This window comes from Arachis hypogaea, chromosome 2 (genome assembly GCF_003086295.3).
Source record: "Arachis hypogaea cultivar Tifrunner chromosome 2, arahy.Tifrunner.gnm2.J5K5, whole genome shotgun sequence".
NCBI classification, from domain to species: Eukaryota; Viridiplantae; Streptophyta; class Magnoliopsida; order Fabales; family Fabaceae; genus Arachis; species Arachis hypogaea.
Window position 1 is genome coordinate 66,790,600 of NC_092037.1, and position 23,073 is coordinate 66,813,672.

A 23,073-nucleotide genomic window follows, 5' to 3' on the forward strand; every position below is an offset into this window, starting at 1 on the left:
GTGGAACTACTTTAAAAGGTAGTTCAATATTCTACTATAAATACACTAACACTCTCAAGTATATTTCAGACACAATCTACTAAAAACCTGCCTAAAGCCTTTGCTAACTTTAGCATCGGAGTCTCTTGTAGGTACCACTCCCACCTCCTCACGAGGAACTCAGACGGCGGCACCTCAACACCGGCACAAGTCGAACGCTTCCTTAGAAAGAGTCTCAACCTCACATTTAGGCCCAAATCACCAGTTTTAGGTAACCATCGAAATACCTATTATCAAGGTTTTAAAAAATCAAATCAATCATTGAACTGCTTTAATTACTGATTTATTAGTCTAACAGGTTCAACTGTAATTCAACCAAAATCTTTTGTCACATTTAAAAACCATAACCTAAAACGTTCTATAGTCACATTTTTTTTTATCATGGCTTAAAAATATTTTTTGGTTATTGTTTATTTATAAACTATGACCATTGATGACTATGGTCACGGTTTTGAAGAATGACCTATTAATAAAATTATTTTTAGAGGTGTTTATAGATTAGATCCAATGTACATATTCGCGGCGTTTATCCGAATTTGATCCAAAAATTTCAGATATTGATCTAATTTGCACACTAATAGAATCGGATTGCGAATTTTAGGTAGCTATCCACATATCCGAACCACATATCCACGGATTCGCAAAATTAAATAATAAGTAAATATTTTTTATTTTTTATTTCAACTAATAATAATCATATATATTATATTATTTATTTTATTATTTAAGAAAAGTATGTTTAATAATATTTCAAGAGTAAAAATATTTAAAAGAGTGAAAAAAAGAATTTTATTAATATTTTTTTAAAAATAAGCTTTTTAAAATATTTTTATGGTTTGCGGATATATCCGATCCAATCCGATCCGTAAGTGTGTGGATCGGATCTAAACTTAAAAACTGTAGAAATTTGATCCGATGATTTTAGTGCAGATCGGATCAAAATTTTGGCCATATCCGATCTGATCTGATCGGCGATCACCCCTAATTATTTTAAGTTTTAGGCCACACTTTTTTATGTCACGTATAAAATCGTGACTTAAAAGTGCCTATAGTTATAGTTTTATAGAAACCGTGACCTAAAGGAGTCTATATGGTCACAGTTTTAAACTGTTACTTTAAAGTTTCTATGGTTACAGTTTAAAATTATGACCTAAAAAGATCTGTTGTCACGGTTTTAAAGTGTGACCTAAAAAGATCTATGGTAACAATTTTAAAGAGTGACATAAAAAGGTCTATAGTATAGTTGTCAGAACCGAACTGGTGTTCGAACCGGTCAAGTTACTGGGTTACTGGGTCATTGGTTCAACTGGTAGATTACTGGTTGAATCGGTTGGTTCGGTACTATGTAAATAAAAAATAAAAATAGTAAAAAATTTAAAATTATAATTTAAAATAAATATTTTTACTAATATTTTAAGAATATCAAGCTATTTTAAAATAATATGGACCAGAAATAATAAGTATTTTATTATTTTTACTCTATCATAAATATTTTTATTTTGTTTCTATATTAGAATAACTATTATTTTTAAATTTCAAGTTTTCAATAATTTATTAATTAGTTTATATCTATGATATTATTATATACTACAAGTATTTATTGAAAAATAATGCTAATAGATATTATATAATTATAAAAAAATAAATGAGTTTATAATTATTGTTAAACGAAAATAGAATTAATTTAAGAATAACTGAATTTATAACTAAATTTAAGATAAATTGGATAGAAGTAAATTATTTGATAAAAGATATGTATATATATTATAATTTGCATAAGTTTTAATGAAAATCATCACAGCCTTGTGCCTGTCAATAGGGTCACTTTTCCAGAGGGGAGGGGTTCAAGCCCTATATGTAACATTTTGTTAAAATTTAATTTCTAATCGGTTCGGTTGGACCGAACTTTACCGAGTTCGATCGGTTTTCACCGGTTCGCAGCGGTTTTATATCTCATACGGTTCAAATAGCGGATCGGACTGGTAGAGAGTCCAGTTCATCGATTTTCCGGTTGAACCAGCCGGTCCGATCCGATTTTGATAATACTGGTCTATAGTCACATTTTTATAAATCCGTGAGCTTAAAGGATCTGTGGTCATAGTTTTGAAGCGTGACCTAAAAGGATTTATAGTCATAGTTTTAAAGAGTGACCTAAAAGAGTCTATGATCACGATTTTAAAGCGTAACCTAAAAGATTTTATGGTTATGGTTTTAAAGAGTGACCTAAAAAGGTCTATAGTCACACGTTTATAAAATCATGACCTTGAAGGGTCTGTAGTCACAGTTTTAAAATGTGACCTAAAAAGGTCTATGGTGATAGTTTTAAATTGTGACCTAAACAGATCTGTGGTCACGGTTTTGAAGTGTGACCTAAAAATAGTCATAGTTTTAAAGAATGACATAAGATCTATAGTCACACTTTTATAAGATCATGACCTTAAAGAGTTTTTGGTCATAGTTTTGAAAAGTGACTTAAGAAATATATTGTCACAATTTTAAAAAGTGACCTAAAATGATTACAGTTTTAAAGGATAACTTAAAAGACTATATGGTCAAGGTTTTGAAGTGTGATTTAAAATGATCTATTGTTACGGTTTTAATAAGTGACCCAAAAAAATTTGTGGTCATAATTTTAAAAATTTATGGTCTCGATTTTAAAGAATGACCTAAAAATTTGAGAATTTAAATTAATTTGAGTTTTTTTTTATAATTTTATAATAATGAGACATTTACATAATTAAGATTTTGAACTATTTAAAAACTAATGAAGATTAAATAATTTAATTTGAATAATTATAATTTGAGGATTATAATCCATTGTGATGGCTACTTTTTGAACCTATTACTTGAAGAGGGACAAAGGAAAATAGATGACTTATATAATTAGCTGCATTCTAGTTATATTAAAGTTTAAAATGATTTTCCATACCTTAACCCAATTACCATCAATGCATGCATGGAGGTTTTCTTTTCCTTACTCTTTTGCTTTATTATTACACAATAACCCAACTTTATATTAACTTGACCTTTTATTTATAGTTGATGTACAATTGATTTGGAAGGCTATCATTATCTGATTGTCACTGCTTGCTTGGTGATGGAATCTTACTTTCCTTATGTGAAACTTAGTTGTCTTTTAAAAGGCTTGTTTGGTGTAATTTTTAGAAGATTTGAGAGTAAGGAAAAAGCTCGGTATACAAGCGATTAGGGCTTGTAACTATTACAAGTTTATTAATGCCTAATCCACCAAAACGTGTTGCAACTCCTACGTCACTTACACGCGCTTTATTCATGCCGTTTCACGTTTTTTTTTACCTCTTTTTCTTCTTCTTTTTTCTCCGTGCTTCCTCTTCTTCTTCCTCTTCCTCTTCCTCTTTCTCTTCCTCTTCTTTCTCTGTGTCCCTTTTTTTTCTCTTCCTCCCTCTTTTTTTTATTGAAATTTCTTCTCCTCTTTTCGTTTTCTCTTTCTCCTTCATCAAAATCACTAGAAAAAACGAAGAAATATTATTCAAGGTACGTTTCTTGCCTTCTCTTTCTCCTTCTTCTTCTTCTTCTTCTTCTTGCTACACGTTCTTCTTACTCTTTCTGTTCTTCTTCTTCATTTACGTGCTTTTCTCTCTGTTTTCTTTTTTCGTTATTCTCGATTTCTATTGTTTTTTGACATCAAGCTCTGAAATCGTTTTTGAAGAAGAAGAAGTAGCAGAAGATGAGGAGGAGAAAGAGAAAGAGTTCTGAATTATGCATGATTTTGGGTGTATTTTCTTAAATCCTTTGGGTGTATTTTCTGTAATCTTTTGGGTGTATTTCTATAATCGTTTGGGTGAATTCCTGTAACCGTTTGGGTGTATTTCTGTAATCTCTTGGGTGTATTTTATGTAATCGTTTGGGTGTATTTCTGTAATCTCTTGGGTGTATTTTATGTAATCGTTTGGGTGTATTTCTGTAATGTCTGCTATTTTTTCTGAAATGAAAAATACACCCATAGATATCAGTAAGATACACCCATAGATATGAGTCAGATACACCCATAGATATCAGTCAGATATCACTCAAATACACCCAAATGATTACAGAAATACACCCAAAGGATTACAGAAAATACACCCAAACGGTTACAAGAATTCACCCAAACGATTATAGAATACACCCAAAGGGTTACAGAAAATACACCCAAAGGATTTAAGAAAATACACCCAAAATTCGTTGAAGTACATCTTATGCATAATTCAGAACTCTTTCTCTTTCTCCTCCTCATCTTCTGCTGCTTCTTCTTCTTCAAAAACGATTTTACCATGAAAAATTGAAAAAAACGAGAAAACAGAGAGAAAAGACGTAAATGAAGAAGAAGAAAAAGAAAACGAGGAAGAAGAACGTGCAGAAACGAAAGAAAATGAGAAGAAGAAGAGTAAGAGGAAGAAGAACGTGCAGCAAGAAGAAGAAGAATTTCAGAAACCATGAAAATCGAAAAAAACGAAGAAGAAGAAGAAGAAGAAGAAGAAGAAGAAGAAGAAGAAGAAGAAGAAGAAGAAGAAGAAGAAGAAGAGGAAGAGGAAGAGGAAGAGGAAGAGGAAGAGGAAGAAGAAAAAGAAGAAGACGAAGACGAAGAGGAACCGTTTGAGTGGGGCGCGTGTAGTTACGCTCCATTCAAAATGAGTTAGTGCGCGTGTTAATAAAGTTTGAACTGATAACTTGTAAAACTTGTACGGTCTTTTTACTTGTATGTGTAGCAGGCCCCTGAGAGTAATTACTTGTGATCTTTTGTATTAGAATAATATTTATATGATTTATAATTTAATGATTAATGATTTTTATATAATTCGATACTTTTTTAGCTTGTCTTAACTTTATTCTTTTATGTAAGATTATTAAAAAGAAATATCTAGCTTTCCTTTTAAATGTAGCTATGAAAAAAAATATTTAGACTACGGTCATATTTTTTTTTTTTAAATTGTGCCGATAACTCATTCTATAATCACGTTTTTAAAAGACAGTGATCATAGCTTCTTATTCTATATATGATCACGGTTTAAAATTATAATTATAGAATAAGCTATGCTTAAATTTTAAATTATGGCTTAAAGTGTTAAATAAAAAGAGTTACAACCATGACTATAAATAAAAAAAGTGTGACCAAAAATCTATGATAACGCTAGAATAGATTACAGTTGAAAAATCATGACCTAAAGTAAAAAATGGTGGTCATAGATTTATGGTCACATTTTTTACCGACTATACTATGATTATAGACTAAAATTCTAAAAATATTGTAGTGAACATAATTATAGTATAATATAAATTTTAAAATGTGATTCACACTTAAAACACTACATTAACTAAAGTGCTATGAAGTTATGAAAGTATAAATTTAAAAGTTAAATAACAAAAGAAAATATTAAAAGCCTATATTGAGTTAACCAGCATTTAACAATTTAAGCACAATTAAATCTAAAATACAATTTAAGAAAAAAATAAGCACAAAACTTTTAACAAAATTAATAACAAGATTTTCAACAAAAGTTTCAATTTAGTTAACAAGATTACAAGACTTTTAATTTAATAAGGAAGTAGTAAGCAATGAGCAGTAACAGTAACAGAGTCATCAATCATTAATTTAATTAACAAGACTAACACGATTTTTGATTTAAGCAAGAAGTAGTGAGCAATGTACAATGACAGAGTTATTAATTATCATCAAGTAGTGACAGAGAAAAGTTAATCAACCAAAAACGAGAATGAGTATTGAGCAGAGCAACCATTATCTTCGGTGAGGACATTGAATAGAATATGAGGAAGAAAAATTAAACACGACGGACGATGGTGACCTGACAACGACCGTGACGACTGATGAAGAGCAACGGAATAAGACTCCTAGACACGAATGTGTTAGGATTTGGTTGAATTAGTCCCACATTGCTTAGAATAGCAAATGGAGTGGGTGGCCTAGGCTATAAATATGAGGCTAAGTTCTCCATTTGTTTTTGCACCAGTCAGAAACACTTTAAGCTTGTATCTGATTTTTCTTTTCCTCTGTACTCTTTGATTAGAGAGTGTTGTGAGGTGTAGTTAGATATTTGCTTTGAGAGAGTGTGGGTGTAGTGGGGTGCCGGTGAGAGAAAGAAGTCTATGTGTTGTAACAATTTTCTCATAGTGATATTCTCTGGTTGTCATTTGACAACGGCCGTGGTTTTTTTCTCCGGTAATTGGAGTTTCCACGTTAAATTCTTGTGTTGTGATTGTGTCTATTTTATTTCTCTGTCAAAGGTGTTTTCTCAAGGGGGAATGGTGTCTTATTCCCAACAAGTGGTATCAGAGCTTCGGTTCGGTGGGATTTATTCTTAGTATGCTCTGTGGTTGCAGTCTAGTCTGACCTTCCACATCAGAAAAGAATTTTGTCCTGTAGCTTGAGGTTGATCTTTGGTTGCTGTTGTTGTTGCTGGAAGGTAGTGTGACACTGTGAGAGTGCAGTTTGGAAAGGTTCTGGCTAAGGAAAGACTTGGTATTTAAGTGTGTCCATTGTGACCCACCTCTCTTTCCTGGGGACTCTTCCTAGTGCACGGTCTACAGTTAAGTTATACTATTCCAGTATACGGTTGCAATAATGTCAGGATATTCAAGTGCTGTGAAGCTTGAAATAGAGAAATTTGATGGAAGAATCAATTTTGGCTTGTGGCAAATACAAGTCAAGGATGTGTTGATACAATCAGATTTGCACAAGGCGTTGAAGGAGAAGATCTCTGGTTGCTCTCTCTATGAGAGAAGATGATGTTCTCTAGAAGATAAGAAGTATCCTCATGGTATTACCGCACTGCCATGGATAAGGATAAGTTGTGGCAATCGGGTCCACAATTGCACACGGGCATTGGTTGGCGTTGAGATGCAAGGTGTGTGGCGGAGTTAGGTCGATGGCTGAAGAACTTCCAGGAAAAGCCAATTTGGAAGTTGCACCATGAATTTTCAGCAAGGTTTCGATCTGTACCAAGGCGAAATGCTTGGAGTGGTCTAATTCCAAGTGAGTATACTTTCATGGTGGAGTATGATAGTTCTTTGAACTATGATTGTCGGTATAGACAATGGCAGCAAAGAATTGTCGGTGTTGACAATGGAAGCTGAAGATGTGTGACTATTTCAATCAAGGTGGAGATTGTTAGGATTTGGTTGAATTAGTCCCACATTGCTTAGAATAGTAAATGGAGTGGGTGGCCTAGGCTATAAATATGAGGCTAAGTTCTCCATTTGTTTTTGCACCAGTCAGAAACACTTTAAGCTTGTATCTGATTTTTCTTTTCCTCTGTACTCTTTGATTAGAGAGTGTTGTGAGGTGTAGTTAGATATTTGCTTTGAGAGAGTGTGGGTGTACTGGGGTGCCGGTGAGAGAAAGAAGTCTATGTGTTGTAACAATTTTCACATAGTGATATTCTCTGGTTGTCATTTGACAACGGCCGTGGTTTTTTTCTCCGGTAATTGGAGTTTCCACGTTAAATTCTTGTGTTGTGATTGTGTCTATTTTATTTCTCTATCAAAGGTGTTTTCTCAAGGGGGAATGGTGTCTTATTCCCAACAGAATGCTGGCAACTAAATCGCAGAATTCTGAAGCATTTTTTTTATTTATTTTGTTCTATTACGAATAAGAATTTTATTAATACATGTAAGTATTTTGGAACAATATTTAAGGATTGGATAAAATATATTTTTTGTCTCTAATATTTGTAATTTTTTTAAATATTCACAAGTTTAATGGTATTCAATTTTGTCCTTAACATTTTTAATTTGCATCAAAATTATCCATGAACGTTAACTCCATCTAAAATTTTAAGGACAAAATAAAAAATGTTCAGCGGTAGTTATGAAATAAATTGAAAATATTAAGGACAAAATTAAATTAATCGAAAATGTTAATATAGAGACAAAATTGAATAATAAAATTAAATGTTAGAGGTATTTTTGAAAAAAAATATAAACATTAAAAACAAAAAATATACTTTATCCTTAAGAATATAAAGTGAAAATATTTTAGGTCTTTTATATATATATTTAATATAATAAATAATATTTTTAACTTTTTTATTTATCCCAAACAACATATATGGATAAAATTAAGATCTAATTCAAATGCTGCGAGTAAAATTAAATCAAATTAATTATTTGAATAATTTAAACAAAATTAAACGTTAAGAGACTAAAAGTATATTTTACTATTTCTTAAATTTTTTTCCATTCTCATTATTTTATTTTCTATAATAACAAAAGTTTTTTTGTTGTGAAAATAATTTGAGAATAATATATAATAGGAGAATGACTAATACTAAAATCTATATATATGAATTTTTTTTTTCTTTCTATGGGTTGACACCTTTGCAAAGGGCTTAAATGATCCTCAGAATATCCAGTAATGTGATCCTACCTTACGAACTCGACAATCGCCATTGGGGTGGGCGGGTGACCATGTCAATTTGCACCGTCCCCTCATAAAACTTAAAAGAGCAAGCATCTAATAAAATGCAATTCCCCTGCCTTATTCCCAAACCTACGATTATTCTGTTTACGTATTCCATGATGTGTTTCCCATCTTCTTCTAGACACAAACATTGTTTTCCGCTGAGCACAATTAACGAGAAGAGCAATGCTATGTTATCATTTTTAGCCAATATTTAATTAATACTGTAAATACTTAGTACTAAATTTTAATAATATAAAATAAAATATTAACTTAATATTAATAAAAAAAGATTAGTCTAGAATTCATGGCCCAATTACAAAACTCTATAAGATTGTATATGCTAGTTATTCGTAGATTCGAATGGGTGATATATGTGTGCATATAATGTCATAGCAAAATATAAATTGCGTGCGATTCAGGAAGGAAAATGAAACCACACTACTGCCTGTTCCTTTTCTTTTTTAAATCTTTTTTGGTAAAGTCAATTCTCTTTAAGACCATACTCTATTTCTTTTTTCCTTTTGGAAAAAAGGATACCACATTAAGAATTTTTGTGTTTCATTTATAATACATATAGTTAATTTTTTTTCTTATCATTTGTAAGATTCGACTCTAATTAGCTTGCCCTTTAAATTTAATTACTTTTTGTTTTGGTGATAAGTTTTTTTTATTATCCAGAGTATCTCCTAATTTAACAGATCAAGAACTAATATCCACAGCAGATAAAATTTAATTACTTTTATAAATTACTATAATTTCAAAATATTTTTAAGGAGGTCCATATTATTGCGAATGTTTTTTAATCAAGTCCTAATTTCATCAAACAATATAAAATATATCACCATAGCTAAAATATTTTATAAATATTTATTTTTTTGCTGTTAATAATTAAAAATATAATTATTTATATCTTATTTTTTGGCGATTTAAATTTTTAGGAGAATTGATTTCATCTCATAGTATTATATTTTTTATAACCTAAAAATTTAAAGTTTGATTTTTGATGACTCCCAAAAAATATTTTTAACAAGAGACAAATAAAAAAAAAACCAAAAAATTTATGAAAAAAATTTAGACAAACTCAAAAAATCTCTTACATAAGAGGTGATTGCTTGTCACTAACTATCTAAAATGAATATCTAATATCTACTTTGGTACAGTGGTGCACATATTTTTATCTGTCTCAATGTCACACAATGAGAAAGAAATTACAAGGTTATAAAAATCGAATAATTAAATTATCAAATTATTTTAGTTACTGAATTACCGATTTAAAAATTCAATCGATTTAATTGTGGTTTAACTGAAAAGATTAAATTATAGTAAAATAATATATAAAACTATAAATAAATACACAAAAACATAAATGTGTCCTAATATAAATTTAATAAAATACATTAGAAGTACACAAAATCAACTAAAACTTTATAATTTCATATAAGTATAACATAAGAATTAAATAAAAGAAAATAGTCAAATCTCAATATCTATGTATTATAACATTCATGATATTATATATTTTATATTATAGAATAATAAAAAAAACTAAAAAAAATAATTAGTTTAGTTATATCTCAATTTGTAAATTTTTTTGTTTGAACAGTGTATTATATATCTTTTAATTTTAATATATATTTAATTTAAATTAAATGTATTGTATTTTTTATATTATTAATGTAATAATATTATAGATAAGGATAATTTATTATATAACAAATAAAGGATTTAAATTACCCATTACAGAGACACGCACACAAGAGCTATAAAGAAAAGAGAAATTTTAAAATCGATCGATTTTCGGTTTGGTCTAACCGATTAATTTTCGAGTATGCCATGATAGTTCTAGCTTCTAATGTGCAATTTGGGAGCACAAATAAAATTCTTGTTTTTCATCAAATAATTAATTAAATCATGATGTATATACAATGTATTGTAATTAATTAATCAAGCTTAAGTTTTAGCTAATAGGGAGTATGGAGCATATTTCCATGATCTTTAACAATGGCGTACTACTTGATCTTTGTCCTGAGGCTGAAATATAATACCAAAGTCAATATTATATATGAAATTAAAGGAAGTCGGATCAGGATGCTCATTAGTCACTGTTATGGATTTCAAGTTTTGCAGGAATAAAAGACATTGTTAATTACATGATAATTAAGCACAACCACGGTTTTTCAAATTGCATAATGCTTGTTAGAACCAACAATATTGTTCGAAGTCCAATATGACAAATGAACCATAGTGATCATGATCTATTTTTTTAAACACTCAAAGATGCCCTTTCATCAATTTATCTTCTTCAATCTTTTTAGCACCGTCAGTTTCCGCAGACTCATTTCTCTGCTCCGCTAGTACAGCAACGTGCGTCATTAGACAACTGAAATTTCCAGCCCACATTTCTCGCACCATGTGAGATGCTAAAAAAATATAAAAAAAAAAATTCTTACTTTCTCACTCCGTGCGAGATACTTCAAAGAAAATTAAAAGACAAAAACAAAAAACTCAATTGCTTCTCGCACTATGCGAGAAATCCATGGCCATATTCTGGTGTTTCCCTTTCAAGCCCCAGTTTGGCCGTATAACACCAAAAAGTTTTCATAACAAAATTTTTTATCCAAAGATGATAGTAGTTTATACTCTTTTTCTTTATTATATCCTATTGTTTTACCTTATGATTGATCAAAGTTGAGATATTTTCATAGGAGAACACTCTCAATAATCAGTCTAAGTTCATATATAATTTTAAAATATTAACCAGAATTTAATTATGATACACTGTAAATGTAAAATTATTTTATGCATCTAATTACTAATACCATTAATACTATGTTAGCAAAAATAACTATTTTATATATTGATTGTGTTAATGATTATCCCCAAAAAAAAAAAAAAAAAAAAAAAAAAAAAAAAAACAGATGCGATGGATAACAGTATAAAATACATCAAAATTAAAATCATATTAAGCATTATCATTGATCAAATTCTTACACCAAAAATAACAAGATACGAGCACTTATTTGTACAATATATGCTTAGAAAAAATTTAATACAAAACTACTATGCTAAGAAAATTTACTCACAATTTTACATCAGTATAATAATGGCCAAATGTTACAACCAAGTATCTGTAACCTGCTGTTTCATTCGATTTTGATATAAAAGCATGTGCTAAAGGGAATGAAGTATATGATGAGTATATGAGAGATATAAAGCCATTCATTTTTAAAGGGGGTGATCACTTGAAAGTCTAACATGAAAATAAAAGCAGCACATGAAGTTATAGAATCCTAAAATAAAAAATGAACGCAACAGTCAATAAACGTAGCAGCTATTTTAATGTGTGCTAGCTCATCGGTTATTCAAAGAATTTATATTATGCACCCAAATTTCACATTTTCTTTGAGGTATGCATCTGTTATCTGCAAACCATTTCATAATTAAATATGACAGCAATATGGAAGAAGAGCAGCATATGCCAGAATGATACAACAATTAAGTCTTGTCCCACAATGCATAAATATATTTTAGACATAAATATATTATTTTATTATATCCGGTCTAACTCCAATCGAACTTCAATAGAATTTTTAAACTTTTGAACCTCTAAAGCTCTAACTCTCCTAGCCTCTCTCTCAATATCCCACACATCTAAGCCCCTATTACATGGTTAAATTTTTGGCACTTTTGGAACTCAGATGAACAAGCATCATAGAATTCACCAATCTTTTAGAATGTCTATCGATGGATAACTAACATCAAGATTATTACAGTTCTAAGATGAACCTAACATTTTCCTCGGCATCAGAATCTGGCCATGCATCTAACATGGTCTTAATGTTCACTATGTCCCCAGTTATGAATGAACATGTGACCTTAACATTCTTCAAGGCATACCACCAACATTTATTACCATGATCCGATCTGCAACAGCCTATTCTGCCCATCAACATCTCGTAGATAAACTGTTTTCAAATAGCAAATATAGTTATTACCATCAAAGGGATAAATGCAAATGTTTATTTCTAATATGTTGAATTTGCTGTGCTGGAATGGAAGCAAAGATGTAAATAGGAGAACCAAATAGAAATTACCACAATGAATGGTCTAATATCGATATAATAAGAAGAGGATTGCCAAAGGAATGAAATGGTTTCTGGGCAGCAACTTGAAAGCAACCAATTCAGATAGGGAAAGTAAAGAGCTTCCCTGTTTGGAGCACGACGAAATTCCAAATGTCTAATATGCGGAGGAGTGGATGAAACTGATTGCAACACACCCAGTTCAATCTACATGATGACAAACAAACAAACAAATAAATAAATAAATAAAATTGGCAAATTCAACCAATCAAACAGCTAGCCAGAGTATACTCTTACATCAAGTGGGAAATCCACAAAGAGGGAGAGTGATGTCAAAACCTGGTGTGGTTTAATGTTTTGGATAAATTCCCTCAAGTTATAGTGTTGAAAATCCATGTCAGTAAAAACATTCACTTTTAGTTTATTAGAACTGCTCAGAAAAGTTATAACAGGTGTGTCATTTCCCCTAAAGTCACATGATAATAAATTTGGGGCATCAATGTTGAGCTCCTTCAAGTTTGAGCACCACAAAAAATCTAAGAACTTGAGTTGAGAACTTGAAATATTAATCCTCTCGGACATAGAGCACCGATGTATTTGCAGAGTCTCAAGGTAAGGAAACTTATCAAACAGTTCGAGAAACCATTTATGCGCAATGGCAGTGTTTTTCATTGAGCATAGGCGCAACCATCTCAAATTTATGCAACTATCTAAATTCAGCTTCCAAGGCACATCCATATCATCAAAATCACAATGAACATAATAGAAACTCTTAAGATTTGGAGCATCAATATACACCTCCTGTATTCCACTAACATAAACTCGCTTGAGCTTTTGTAGACCACGCAAGCTTAATGATTTCACCGGACTGGACAGTAAAGGATTTTCTCTGCTTAGAGGGTTATATACACAACAATCTTCCATAGCAAAATGTTCAATCAGAGGACAAGAAGAAAGCAAATGCTTGATAACTCCTTCATCTTCAAAAAGAACAGAACATAAGCATAACATTCTCAAAGAGTTCAACTTGATAGTAGAAGAATGGTTCAGGAATAATGCTCTGCAAATTCTGATCGGTCCCTTCAAATTCAACTCAGTAAGTGATTTCGCTTCAGTGACACAAAGTGGAAGGTTATACCATTTGTCAGGACAGTACTCGCTTGTTGGAAAGAAGTCTCCATCTGCAGGGAAATGAAGTTCTAGTCCTTTGATACCACACTCACAAATCATCTTCATCCAAATATCAAGATGGCAAGACATGTAATTAAAGTCTCCAATATAGTCCATACAGAGCCTAAATTCTTTGATTATTAAGCCTTGTTCATGGAACCTCAACAGTCTTTTCATGACATAATCAGCTAGTATGTCTTTGCTGCAATGCCAAACAGAATTTGCTGTTGATAAATCATGCACATTGATAAAATAGCTGCTGCAAATATGTAACCTAGGAAACGTAGACCATGTTTCTCTCCATGCCTTTGACAAAACACTGGTCTTAACAGCATCTTCATTGGGAAGCTTTGCAAGTATGTCATGAAGTATAGTTTTTGGTAGACCAGAAAGTCGGTCCATTTTTTTTCTCTCTCAGCTACAATTGTGACAGAGAGCTTGTCAAATAAGCTGTGAAAAAAATTCCAATATATTAGCAAACCCTATGAATCAATCCAAGTCTGACATGAAATTATAAGTTTCTCAATGTTGTTGTTTTAGTTTCTAATTATTTTCTTTTGTGAAGTATAACCTTTTCTGAAAAAAGTGGAACAAAATGAGGAAATAATAAAATTAAGCATCTAAACATATAAAAGCGGAAACCAGAAAAGGATGAGTTTTGTCATAATAAATTTGATAAAATGCTCACAACCATAACAAATAGATAAATCAAATCGATAATTACACGTAGTTTCTTTAAAAAATTCAAAATTATTATGCTTTCTCGACTTCAAAAACAAAGTGAATTCTAATGTGCTCTCGAAAAAGCAAGGAGTATAGTATGGCTTTTCGAATTCTAAATTCTAACACCTAGACTTTAAACCCTAAACCTTGATCTCTAAAATCTAAACACTAAATTCTAAATCCTAGACCCTAAATTTTAAACTCTAAATATAAGACATTGAAATAAAAGAGAGAGAAAATAAACCTAGCAAGATCGGTGATTCCGTGCCAGGCAACAACAATCAAAAGAAGATAATGGGATCAAAAGGTCCGTGTATGTAAGTTTTGAGATCAAGGTTCTGAGTTTTGAGTGTAGGACTTAGAAATGAATGTTAATAACAATCACCAGGTTAGCTTTATATACAGAAGTTTAGGAGAGTAAGGACTGTAACTGTTTTACAAATATTTTAAAGTTTAAAAAGGATACAAATTTTGAATTTTATTTGATTGAAGATAAAATCTTAGAGCCACGGACATGAAATTAGAATACTATATATTACAACTTTTTTTACATATATCAAATATTTTATTTATTTAGTTTTCATAATAATACACTATTCAAACTACCAATCGAACAGATTGATATATAAAAGAAAGGGAAACTATCTAATACAGTCATTATGGGATCCTTAGTAAGTATACAAATTTCCATCACAGGGTCTGTCTAAAATCAGCCCAAATAATCTGAGTGTTTTTGACAAGGTTCTAAAAACCAAACTGATCATCAAACCGCTCTAACTATTGGTTCATTAATTTTCTAATTCAACTGAAATAACTGTTTTATAATAAAATAATAAATAAATTATAAATAAACACACTAAAACATAGTTACAGTAAACTCAATATTTGCATGGAAGTCAAAGCTTCAGAAGTACATAGACGATAAATCGTTAAATTCATAAATAAAGAAACGAGGTCCACCTATTAGTTACCTCTTAGAAACTCTACAGCTTCATCTAGGACAAGGTTAAGCAACTGATCATACCCTTTAAGAGTTCCTGTCACTGCAATTCAACAAAGTAAAATGTAATGAAAGCATGTATAAGAGTCTGCAGACATTTTAATTCAAGAAAGATGCACAAAATCTCAACTTAGTATTGATTAGCAAATGTTCATAAATTGCAGCTGAGCACTATTCATTTGAACTCAAAATGAAGAGCAGTGATTTAAAACAAAAAAAAAAGGTCAAACTGACACGATTTTATTGTTCAGAAAGACAGGAACTACATGGAGATTCAAGAGTAAGCATAACAGAATCAAGAACAGCACCAACAATCCTAAACCACACTAGTTGCAGTGGGGACGGCGGCTTCGAGCACCATCGGAGACGATCGACTGGGAATGGCGGCCTCGAGCAGTTGTGAATTGCGACGGCGGCGGTTACACGGCAACAACGACCAAAAGAAGATAATGCGATCAAAATGTCCTTGTATGTAAGTTTAGTTGAGTGTCAGGACTTAGAAATGAGTGTTAAGCTTTATATAGAGAAGATTAAGAGAGTAAAGACTGTAACCGTTTTATAAATAGGGTTTTGCTATCCTTTAACTTATAGAGTTCTAGGTTAAAAAATATTAATTGTATCTGCTAATTATAAAAGTGACTAAAACCCCAAAGTGGTACTGAGATTGGGAGAGTTACCCATACTTGTTCCTGACTTTTAAAATTCACTAAAAGTATCCCTGACATTTTGCTCCGAGACCCATAGTTGCCCTTCAACTCTTTCCGGCGCCAAGTCAGCAAACGGAGGGATGATCTGGCACCTCTCTTGCCACGCTGGAGCCAAGCGAAACGATGCAGTATCGATTTGGCGCCCAATGAAAAAGTAAACGACGTCGTTCATAAGCTCCATCCCTTGAAAACGGTTTGCCTTCAGTCCCATATTTGTTTGAACACTCTCACACTTCCTCTCCTCTCCTCCACGCTCAGTCTTCGTCTTCTCATTCTCCCATCAATGGCAGCGACCTAGTTTCGTCTTCCCCATCTCCTCCACTGTCACACGTCGTTTGAAGAGTTTGGTATTTCTTAGTCAAGTGGTTTCTCTGTCTTCTGCGTTGTTGAAGGTATGTGTTGGTTGAAATACTTTTTGAATTTATTTCATGAATCAAATTATGATGAAGGTGTATGATTGTCTTGTTAATGTGTTGGGTTGTCCTAGAGTTTCATGGCTGCATTACCTTAAAGGATTGTGTTTAAGAATTTTTGTTAGGGCAACTGGTTTGATGTGTATATGCTCTGTTTTTTGGCAATAAAACAGAGGTTTTTTCAATAGTGGGTTAATGCATGGTGGTGACTGTGATATTAATGTATAGGGATTTTAATCGATGTTGAAGTCGTGTGATATGATTGTGTGAGTTTTAATGGTTTTGATTTGTTGGTACCATCACTAAGTCAAGACCGGATAAGCTCCCACCAAAGAGAAAGTCATCTTTCTCACCAACTTCTGCCCATGAGCCAGTGAATCCCATGCAAGGTGCTAGCTCAGGAACAGCTGCAAGACTTGGCAGTATCCTCAAGTTCATTCCCACTCTGGGATTCAAGGCACCAAGAAAGAAAAATTGAAGACTCTTGCTTGTTGTATTGGGATGTATTTTGTATAAGACAATTTGAAAGTAATTTTGTATAGCAATACCATGCTTGTTTGGTTAGGATTACTTTGTTACCAGACATATGCTTATGTTTATTTTGTTAGCAGCACCTTTTTATGGTTTTGTAAGGCAGTCAAAACTTATGAATCATGACTTTGTTATGTTAAAATGATTAATATATTTTGCTATTGCTATATTTTGCTATTGCTATATATCCAGATTTTCTTTAGTGGTACAAAAATAGTTAGTATCTCCAACAGGTTGGCTAACATAGTTACATGTTGAACAACTTTTTTTCATTCATGCAAATATTACACATATGAACTCAATCGCATCATTACTCAACATTGAGATCAAAGTTTGTAAAATACCACTAGTAAGAACAACATCATTATAGAAACAACCATAAACAATAATTTGATCATAAACTTTTGACTCCTAACATCCGATTCTAATTTTTCCAGCCTCCAACCTTCTGTCATCTTCTGCTCTTCATTATAGTTAAGACTTTCTGATTTTGCAGGGACAACCTCTTGCCCAACATCTGCCCAAACAAACAAACCACACTATCTTTTACCAATTGTCTGCAGTCAATGAATGTTTCAATAACCAAATTAGAAGTTGGAGAAGGAATGAAAAATCAGGAAAAATCAACAATTACAGCTAACATTATAATTTGGGCATCCAAAAAAGGGCTTATTTGGGTTGGAATGTGTTCCAGACCACCGGAGCACAGGTCGGCAGCCGCAACCACACCATTCTGGTACACGCGTAGCCCTACTACGACTTTGGGTCTTCGCCCTGTATCCATTGCTTGTTGACCGTATCGAGCTCCCACTGGCTTGCCCTTCACCTCCAAACATTGCTTCAGAGCTTCAATGGTGGTTCAGAATTATATTACGAAGGAGAGAAGAAGAGATACTAGTTATAATAATGATTCTTAGGTTTTAGGGTTTTATTGGGACCAGGGACCACATTGGGTACAAAATTCAGATTTGCCACATCAGCTAACCGTTGCTGGCTCCAGCGTGGCAAGGGAGGTGCCAGATCATCCCTCCGTTTGCTGACTTGGCGCCGGAAAGGGTTGAAGGGCAACTATGGTTCCCGGAACAAAATGTCAGGGATGCTTTTAGTGAATTTTGAAAGTCAGGGACAAGTATGGGTAACTCACCCAATCTCAGGGATCACTTTGGGATTTTAGTCATTTGTGTGATTTAATAATTAGTTAGTCTACTTAATTAATATTATTCTTTCTCGTATTTTTATCACTAAAATAACCCTTAAAATTTAATTATATTATTAAATTTTTCCTTCAAAAAAAATAGTATGAGCACAATTTAATTTATTTTTCCTTCAAAAAAAATAGTATGAGCACAATTTAATTTCTTACTCAAGAACTATTGTTTTCATTTTTTTATCTTTCTTTTACTACTACAACGTAATATCTATAATCGAGTAATTAGAAATAAAAATTTTTTAAAAAGTGATATAAATATACTAAATTATCATCCATAAAAAATCCTTAACATTATAAAAAAAATAAACGTAACATTGGATAAAGCGTAATTTTTTTAAATAGATAAAATGAAGATCAAATTTATTTGATTACACATTTTTTAAAATAAAGCGCAAATGCAATTTTTTATGAATATGTAGAAACTGCTACTAACAGTAGTGAATTAGAGAATAATGTAAATAATTACTGACAACAGCGGTTTACGTGTATGAAAAGGTGATCAAAAATTGCTATAGGCAGTTTTTGTAAAATATGATCTCGCCATAAATTGCTACAAGCAGTTATGGTTTATATACTGGGGCTTTGAATGTAAACCGCTAAAGACAATAGCGGTTTATGTGAAATATGCGTCTATATAAACCGTAACATGCAACCGTAGATTTTATTTGTGTGGCTTTTTGGGTTTGGCTAGAGAGAGAAAATTCTAGAAAGAAGGGGAAGCACTTGGAGACAATGGCGGAGCTTGAAAATTTTTTTTGGAGGGATCAGAAATCTTAATAAAAAATTATATAATAATATTTATATTAAAATAAAATTTATAAATATAATTATTTTATTTTTAATATGTGGGATTATATATGGTTAAGATTAATAAAAAATAATTCTGATTTTGATTAATAAAAAATCTTATTCAAGTTAATAAGTCAATTTGATTTTAAATAAAAAATTAATTTAAAAAAAATTAGATGAAAAAAATTAATTTCTGCATATAAAATTTTATTTTTATTTAGAAAACTAATTTTTTTATCTAAAAACTGATTTTTTAAAATTAATTTTTTATTTAAATTATATAAAATTAATTTTACTTGCGATAATATTTATTTCTTAAAAGTCTCAAGATTAATTATTTTTATTATTACTTTTATTACAAATTAAATAATATAATACAACAAAATAAAATTTTAAATTTTTAATAAAATAAAAATATAAATATTTATTAATGTAAACAATGTTATACTATAATGACATTAAATTTGTAAAGTTGATTTAAAAATAAAATAATAACTTTTTATTAATAACTGATATTACTACTAGTTATATTATAATTTTTATTATTCTAAAAATAAAATAATACATGCAACTATATGAGAAGCTAAATATAATTTAGTGTTAATTCTATAATGATATTTAATTTGTAACATTGATTTAAAGATATGTCACTTGTTGTTGATTTAAATATATGCTATTTGTTATGTCAAATAGGATAGAATAAAAAGTTTGAAAGAATGATGAAGATGGACATAAAACTCATATACATAAGTTGAAAGTATATCAATTTAATCAAACAAGCTAATTTTATTTTCTTTAAAGTCGAATTACTGCTTGGAGAGCATATTTGGAATTTTTTGAACGCTGACCTTTAATTGGAGATCATGGTAAACGAAGAGAGCTCCTACCGACTAAACAATATTGTCCATATTGCCAGTGCCATTGCTAATGAGGTTAGCTTTGTTTTATTTATCTAAGCATTAACATTTGTTAGAAAGGTTATGGAATGTAGGGTATAAGAACTAGAATATTAATCTAAACCTTATACTTGAGTGTTAGATGTTACTTAGGATGTGGAATGTAGTATCGATTTATGTTAGGTTAAACGACACTAGAATAAAAGTTAAAGAAAATTTTATTTTAGGATTCCAATTTTAGTTATTGGATTTAAAATATTGCTAAAAGAAACTAGTATTTAGCTAGAAATCGATTTTTGTTGAAAATGTGTTTATTTTTATGTTCCATTCGAAACCGGATTTTGAAGTTTATTTAACCGGTTTTTGAAGTATGCAATGAATCAAAGACTTAACAATTTGAATTTATAATTGAATAATAATTTAATTAATTAATTGTGTCATTGTGTGGTAATATTTATTTATTTATTTATTTAGTCTAAGTAGTTAAGATTTATTCGTGTTGCATGTAAATTTTAACAACATTGTGTATGTCTTTCGTGTATGGTGCAGTTAAGTAGGTGTATCTACAGTGTGAGGCGGCAACAAAATATGCCAATACATGACAGAATCATTATGATGACAAACATAAATTTGATTTTGGGCTAATATATAATGACAAACATTATTTGAGTTAAAAGTCCAATTGTAGTTTAATGTGTATTTTAATGATACAGTGCCATTATTCATCTCACAATCATACAATACAGCTTGTTTATTCCTTTAATATTTCAAGTGAATGTAAAAGCCCAAAGCACCATTCAGCAAAATAAAAGGCTATGCATTTGATAAGAGAAAAAAGGGGCACCTGTCTGCATCATGAGGAAAGTAGGACAGTTGGAAGAAAAAGAAATAAACAACACAATAAGGAGAACCCTACTACTCCAAGGACATCAGCAAAGCACAATTTAGAATGTGGAAGAGCAAAAACATAAACTTGCACAAGAGCAGAAGCAATAGAGCAACTCCTCGGACAACAACAATAATGGAGCAGAGGAATAAAAAATGCATGCCAAGGAAGAAAGCAAATACAAGGACAGCAGAGGTGGTGGAATGGTTCCTCTACTAGCAAGGTTAGTGGAGCAAGATGGAAAAAAGACTGCATGCCAGCAAAGATAGTTTCAACAGGTAGCTAGGACAACGAAATAGAAGAGGCAAATTGGAGAGCAAGCTGAAGATATAAAACCAACCTCATTTCCAACAGTTGAAGACAAGAAAAAGAAAGCAAAATTCAGAGCATCGTTTCAAACCACAGAGCTGAATTCTTTTTCTTCTACTAAAGCTTCATTTATAATTATTTGTCATGCTATCTTGAGTCATCTTTTGTATTGAGAAAAAGGCTAAAAATGTGAGTGAAAAATCCATGAGAGAAAATGCAAAAAGATGCATGAAAGAGCCACTGAAATTCTGTGTTCTTGAGTTGTTAAACTAGGGGTAGTTGCCTTTGCCAATTTGGGTTAACACTTGGTGAGTTTGAATCTGTTTAGATTCCCCTTTTAAGTTGGGACAACACTTAGGGTAGCTGAGCTTTGGTGAAGAAAGCTTAGTGGTAGATACTAGTTAAATTAGGTTGTAATTTAATAGTATTGGTAATTATAATTAGTGGATTATAGTGAAAATTTCACCATGGTTGTGGTGGAGACTAGACGTAAGATTCATAGAACTTAGAATCCGAACCAGGATACATGCTGGCCTCTTTCTCTTCTTCCCTTCTCTGTTTATGTTCTGCACATGAGACAAAACGAAAAAATCTCCTGCATTTTCAGTTTCCGCGAAAACAAAGCTTGAAACGTTCAATATTGAGCTAACTTGATTCAACCCCCCGTTCTCAAGTTCAATCAGTTCCATCACTTTTTCTCATTCATATATATATATATATATATATATAAAATTTTCTCATTGGGGGATATCCTTTCCGAAAATTTATAAATGCCCGGTCACCCTTATGTCTTAGGGTCAACAAAGTATCGAGTCTCAAACTAGAGCACGTGATAGAAAGCCACTACTCTTTACCCAGAAAAACTCGTATCTTAGATAACATAAGTGCATAAGTCTCATTTCATTCATATTCATTCATAATCATTTCATAATCATTCATTATAGCTGTAACATCACTTATATATCATATATTTGCACCGTTATACATAGTTTGTCATAACTCGGAGTAAGTGAAGCGAACCACACCCTTGCATCTATTTGAGGAGCCTCTATATACTAATGATGAACGAAAATTGTATGTGTGGTTTAGAATTTCACAAATAAAATCTCGTTGAAAGTATAGTTCTAAACCAACAAACAATTCCTCAATAAAAAATTTGTTTGTCATAAGAATAAACCCTATAAAAATAAACCGAAGTATTTAAACCTCAGGTCGTCTCTCAAGAAATTGCAGGGTAGTGTTCTTATTATTGGTTAGGAAGTATTTTTTGGGGTTATTGGAAATAAGGAACAAGAAATGTAAACTTCAAAAGAAATAAACTAACAATTAACAAAGCTCTTGGCAGGATATGAGAACTAGAAGTCTTATCCTTATTATCATCATCAATTGTGATGAGAATTGTCCATTACTCCACTTAGTTAACCTCTAACTATGAAGGAAAGTCAAGTGGATATAATCAACTTGAGTCTACAAGTCCTAGTCAAATCATAATGAAAGATTAGCTTTAGTGGCATTCAAGTCAATTAGCAACTTCTAATTATCAATCAACAAAAGAGTTTGATAACTCAAGAGTCACCAATTACTCAACCAAAGGCAAGAGAAGAAAAACCTATCTTATAACTAAAAGAAACATTTCATCAAACACATAAATGGCAATAAGAGTAAACAATATAAATTGCAAGAATTTAAGGAAACTATAACAACAAAAGCAATAGATTAACAATAGAAAACTAAAGCAAACATAAAAAGGCAAGGAAATCATAAATTGCCTTGAAAGGAAATGTAGATCTACCAAAGAATTCATGAACTACAACTAAAAATACAAAGGAACTACAAGAGAAGTAGAATGCTACAACTATAAAAGAACAATTAAAGATGAAA

At 31.2% G+C, this 23,073-nt stretch overlaps 1 protein-coding gene across 3 annotated transcripts; it reads right to left on the reverse strand.

The window, feature by feature from the left end:
- Positions 1–11,965: 11,965 nt before the first annotated feature.
- On the reverse strand, positions 11,966–16,028 carry LOC112746767 (F-box/FBD/LRR-repeat protein At2g04230). 3 transcript variants are annotated; one of them, XM_025794967.3, is made up of 5 exons: positions 15,760–16,028; positions 15,423–15,494; positions 12,856–14,178; positions 12,571–12,765; positions 11,966–12,441 (listed from the first exon to the last, which is right to left on the reverse strand). In XM_025794967.3, exons 3-5 carry the CDS (start codon positions 14,128–14,130, stop codon positions 12,244–12,246), a joined length of 1,668 nt encoding a protein of 555 aa, XP_025650752.1. In that variant the 5' UTR covers positions 14,131–14,178; positions 15,423–15,494; positions 15,760–16,028; the 3' UTR covers positions 11,966–12,243. The 3 variants fall into 3 exon arrangements, with proteins under 3 accessions (XP_025650752.1, XP_025650753.1, XP_029148180.1); XM_025794968.3 differs by having other exon boundaries at positions 15,718–16,004; XM_029292347.2 differs by lacking the exons at positions 15,423–15,494; positions 15,760–16,028 and adding an exon at positions 14,696–14,811.
- Between the last annotated feature and the right edge of the window lie 7,045 nt (positions 16,029–23,073).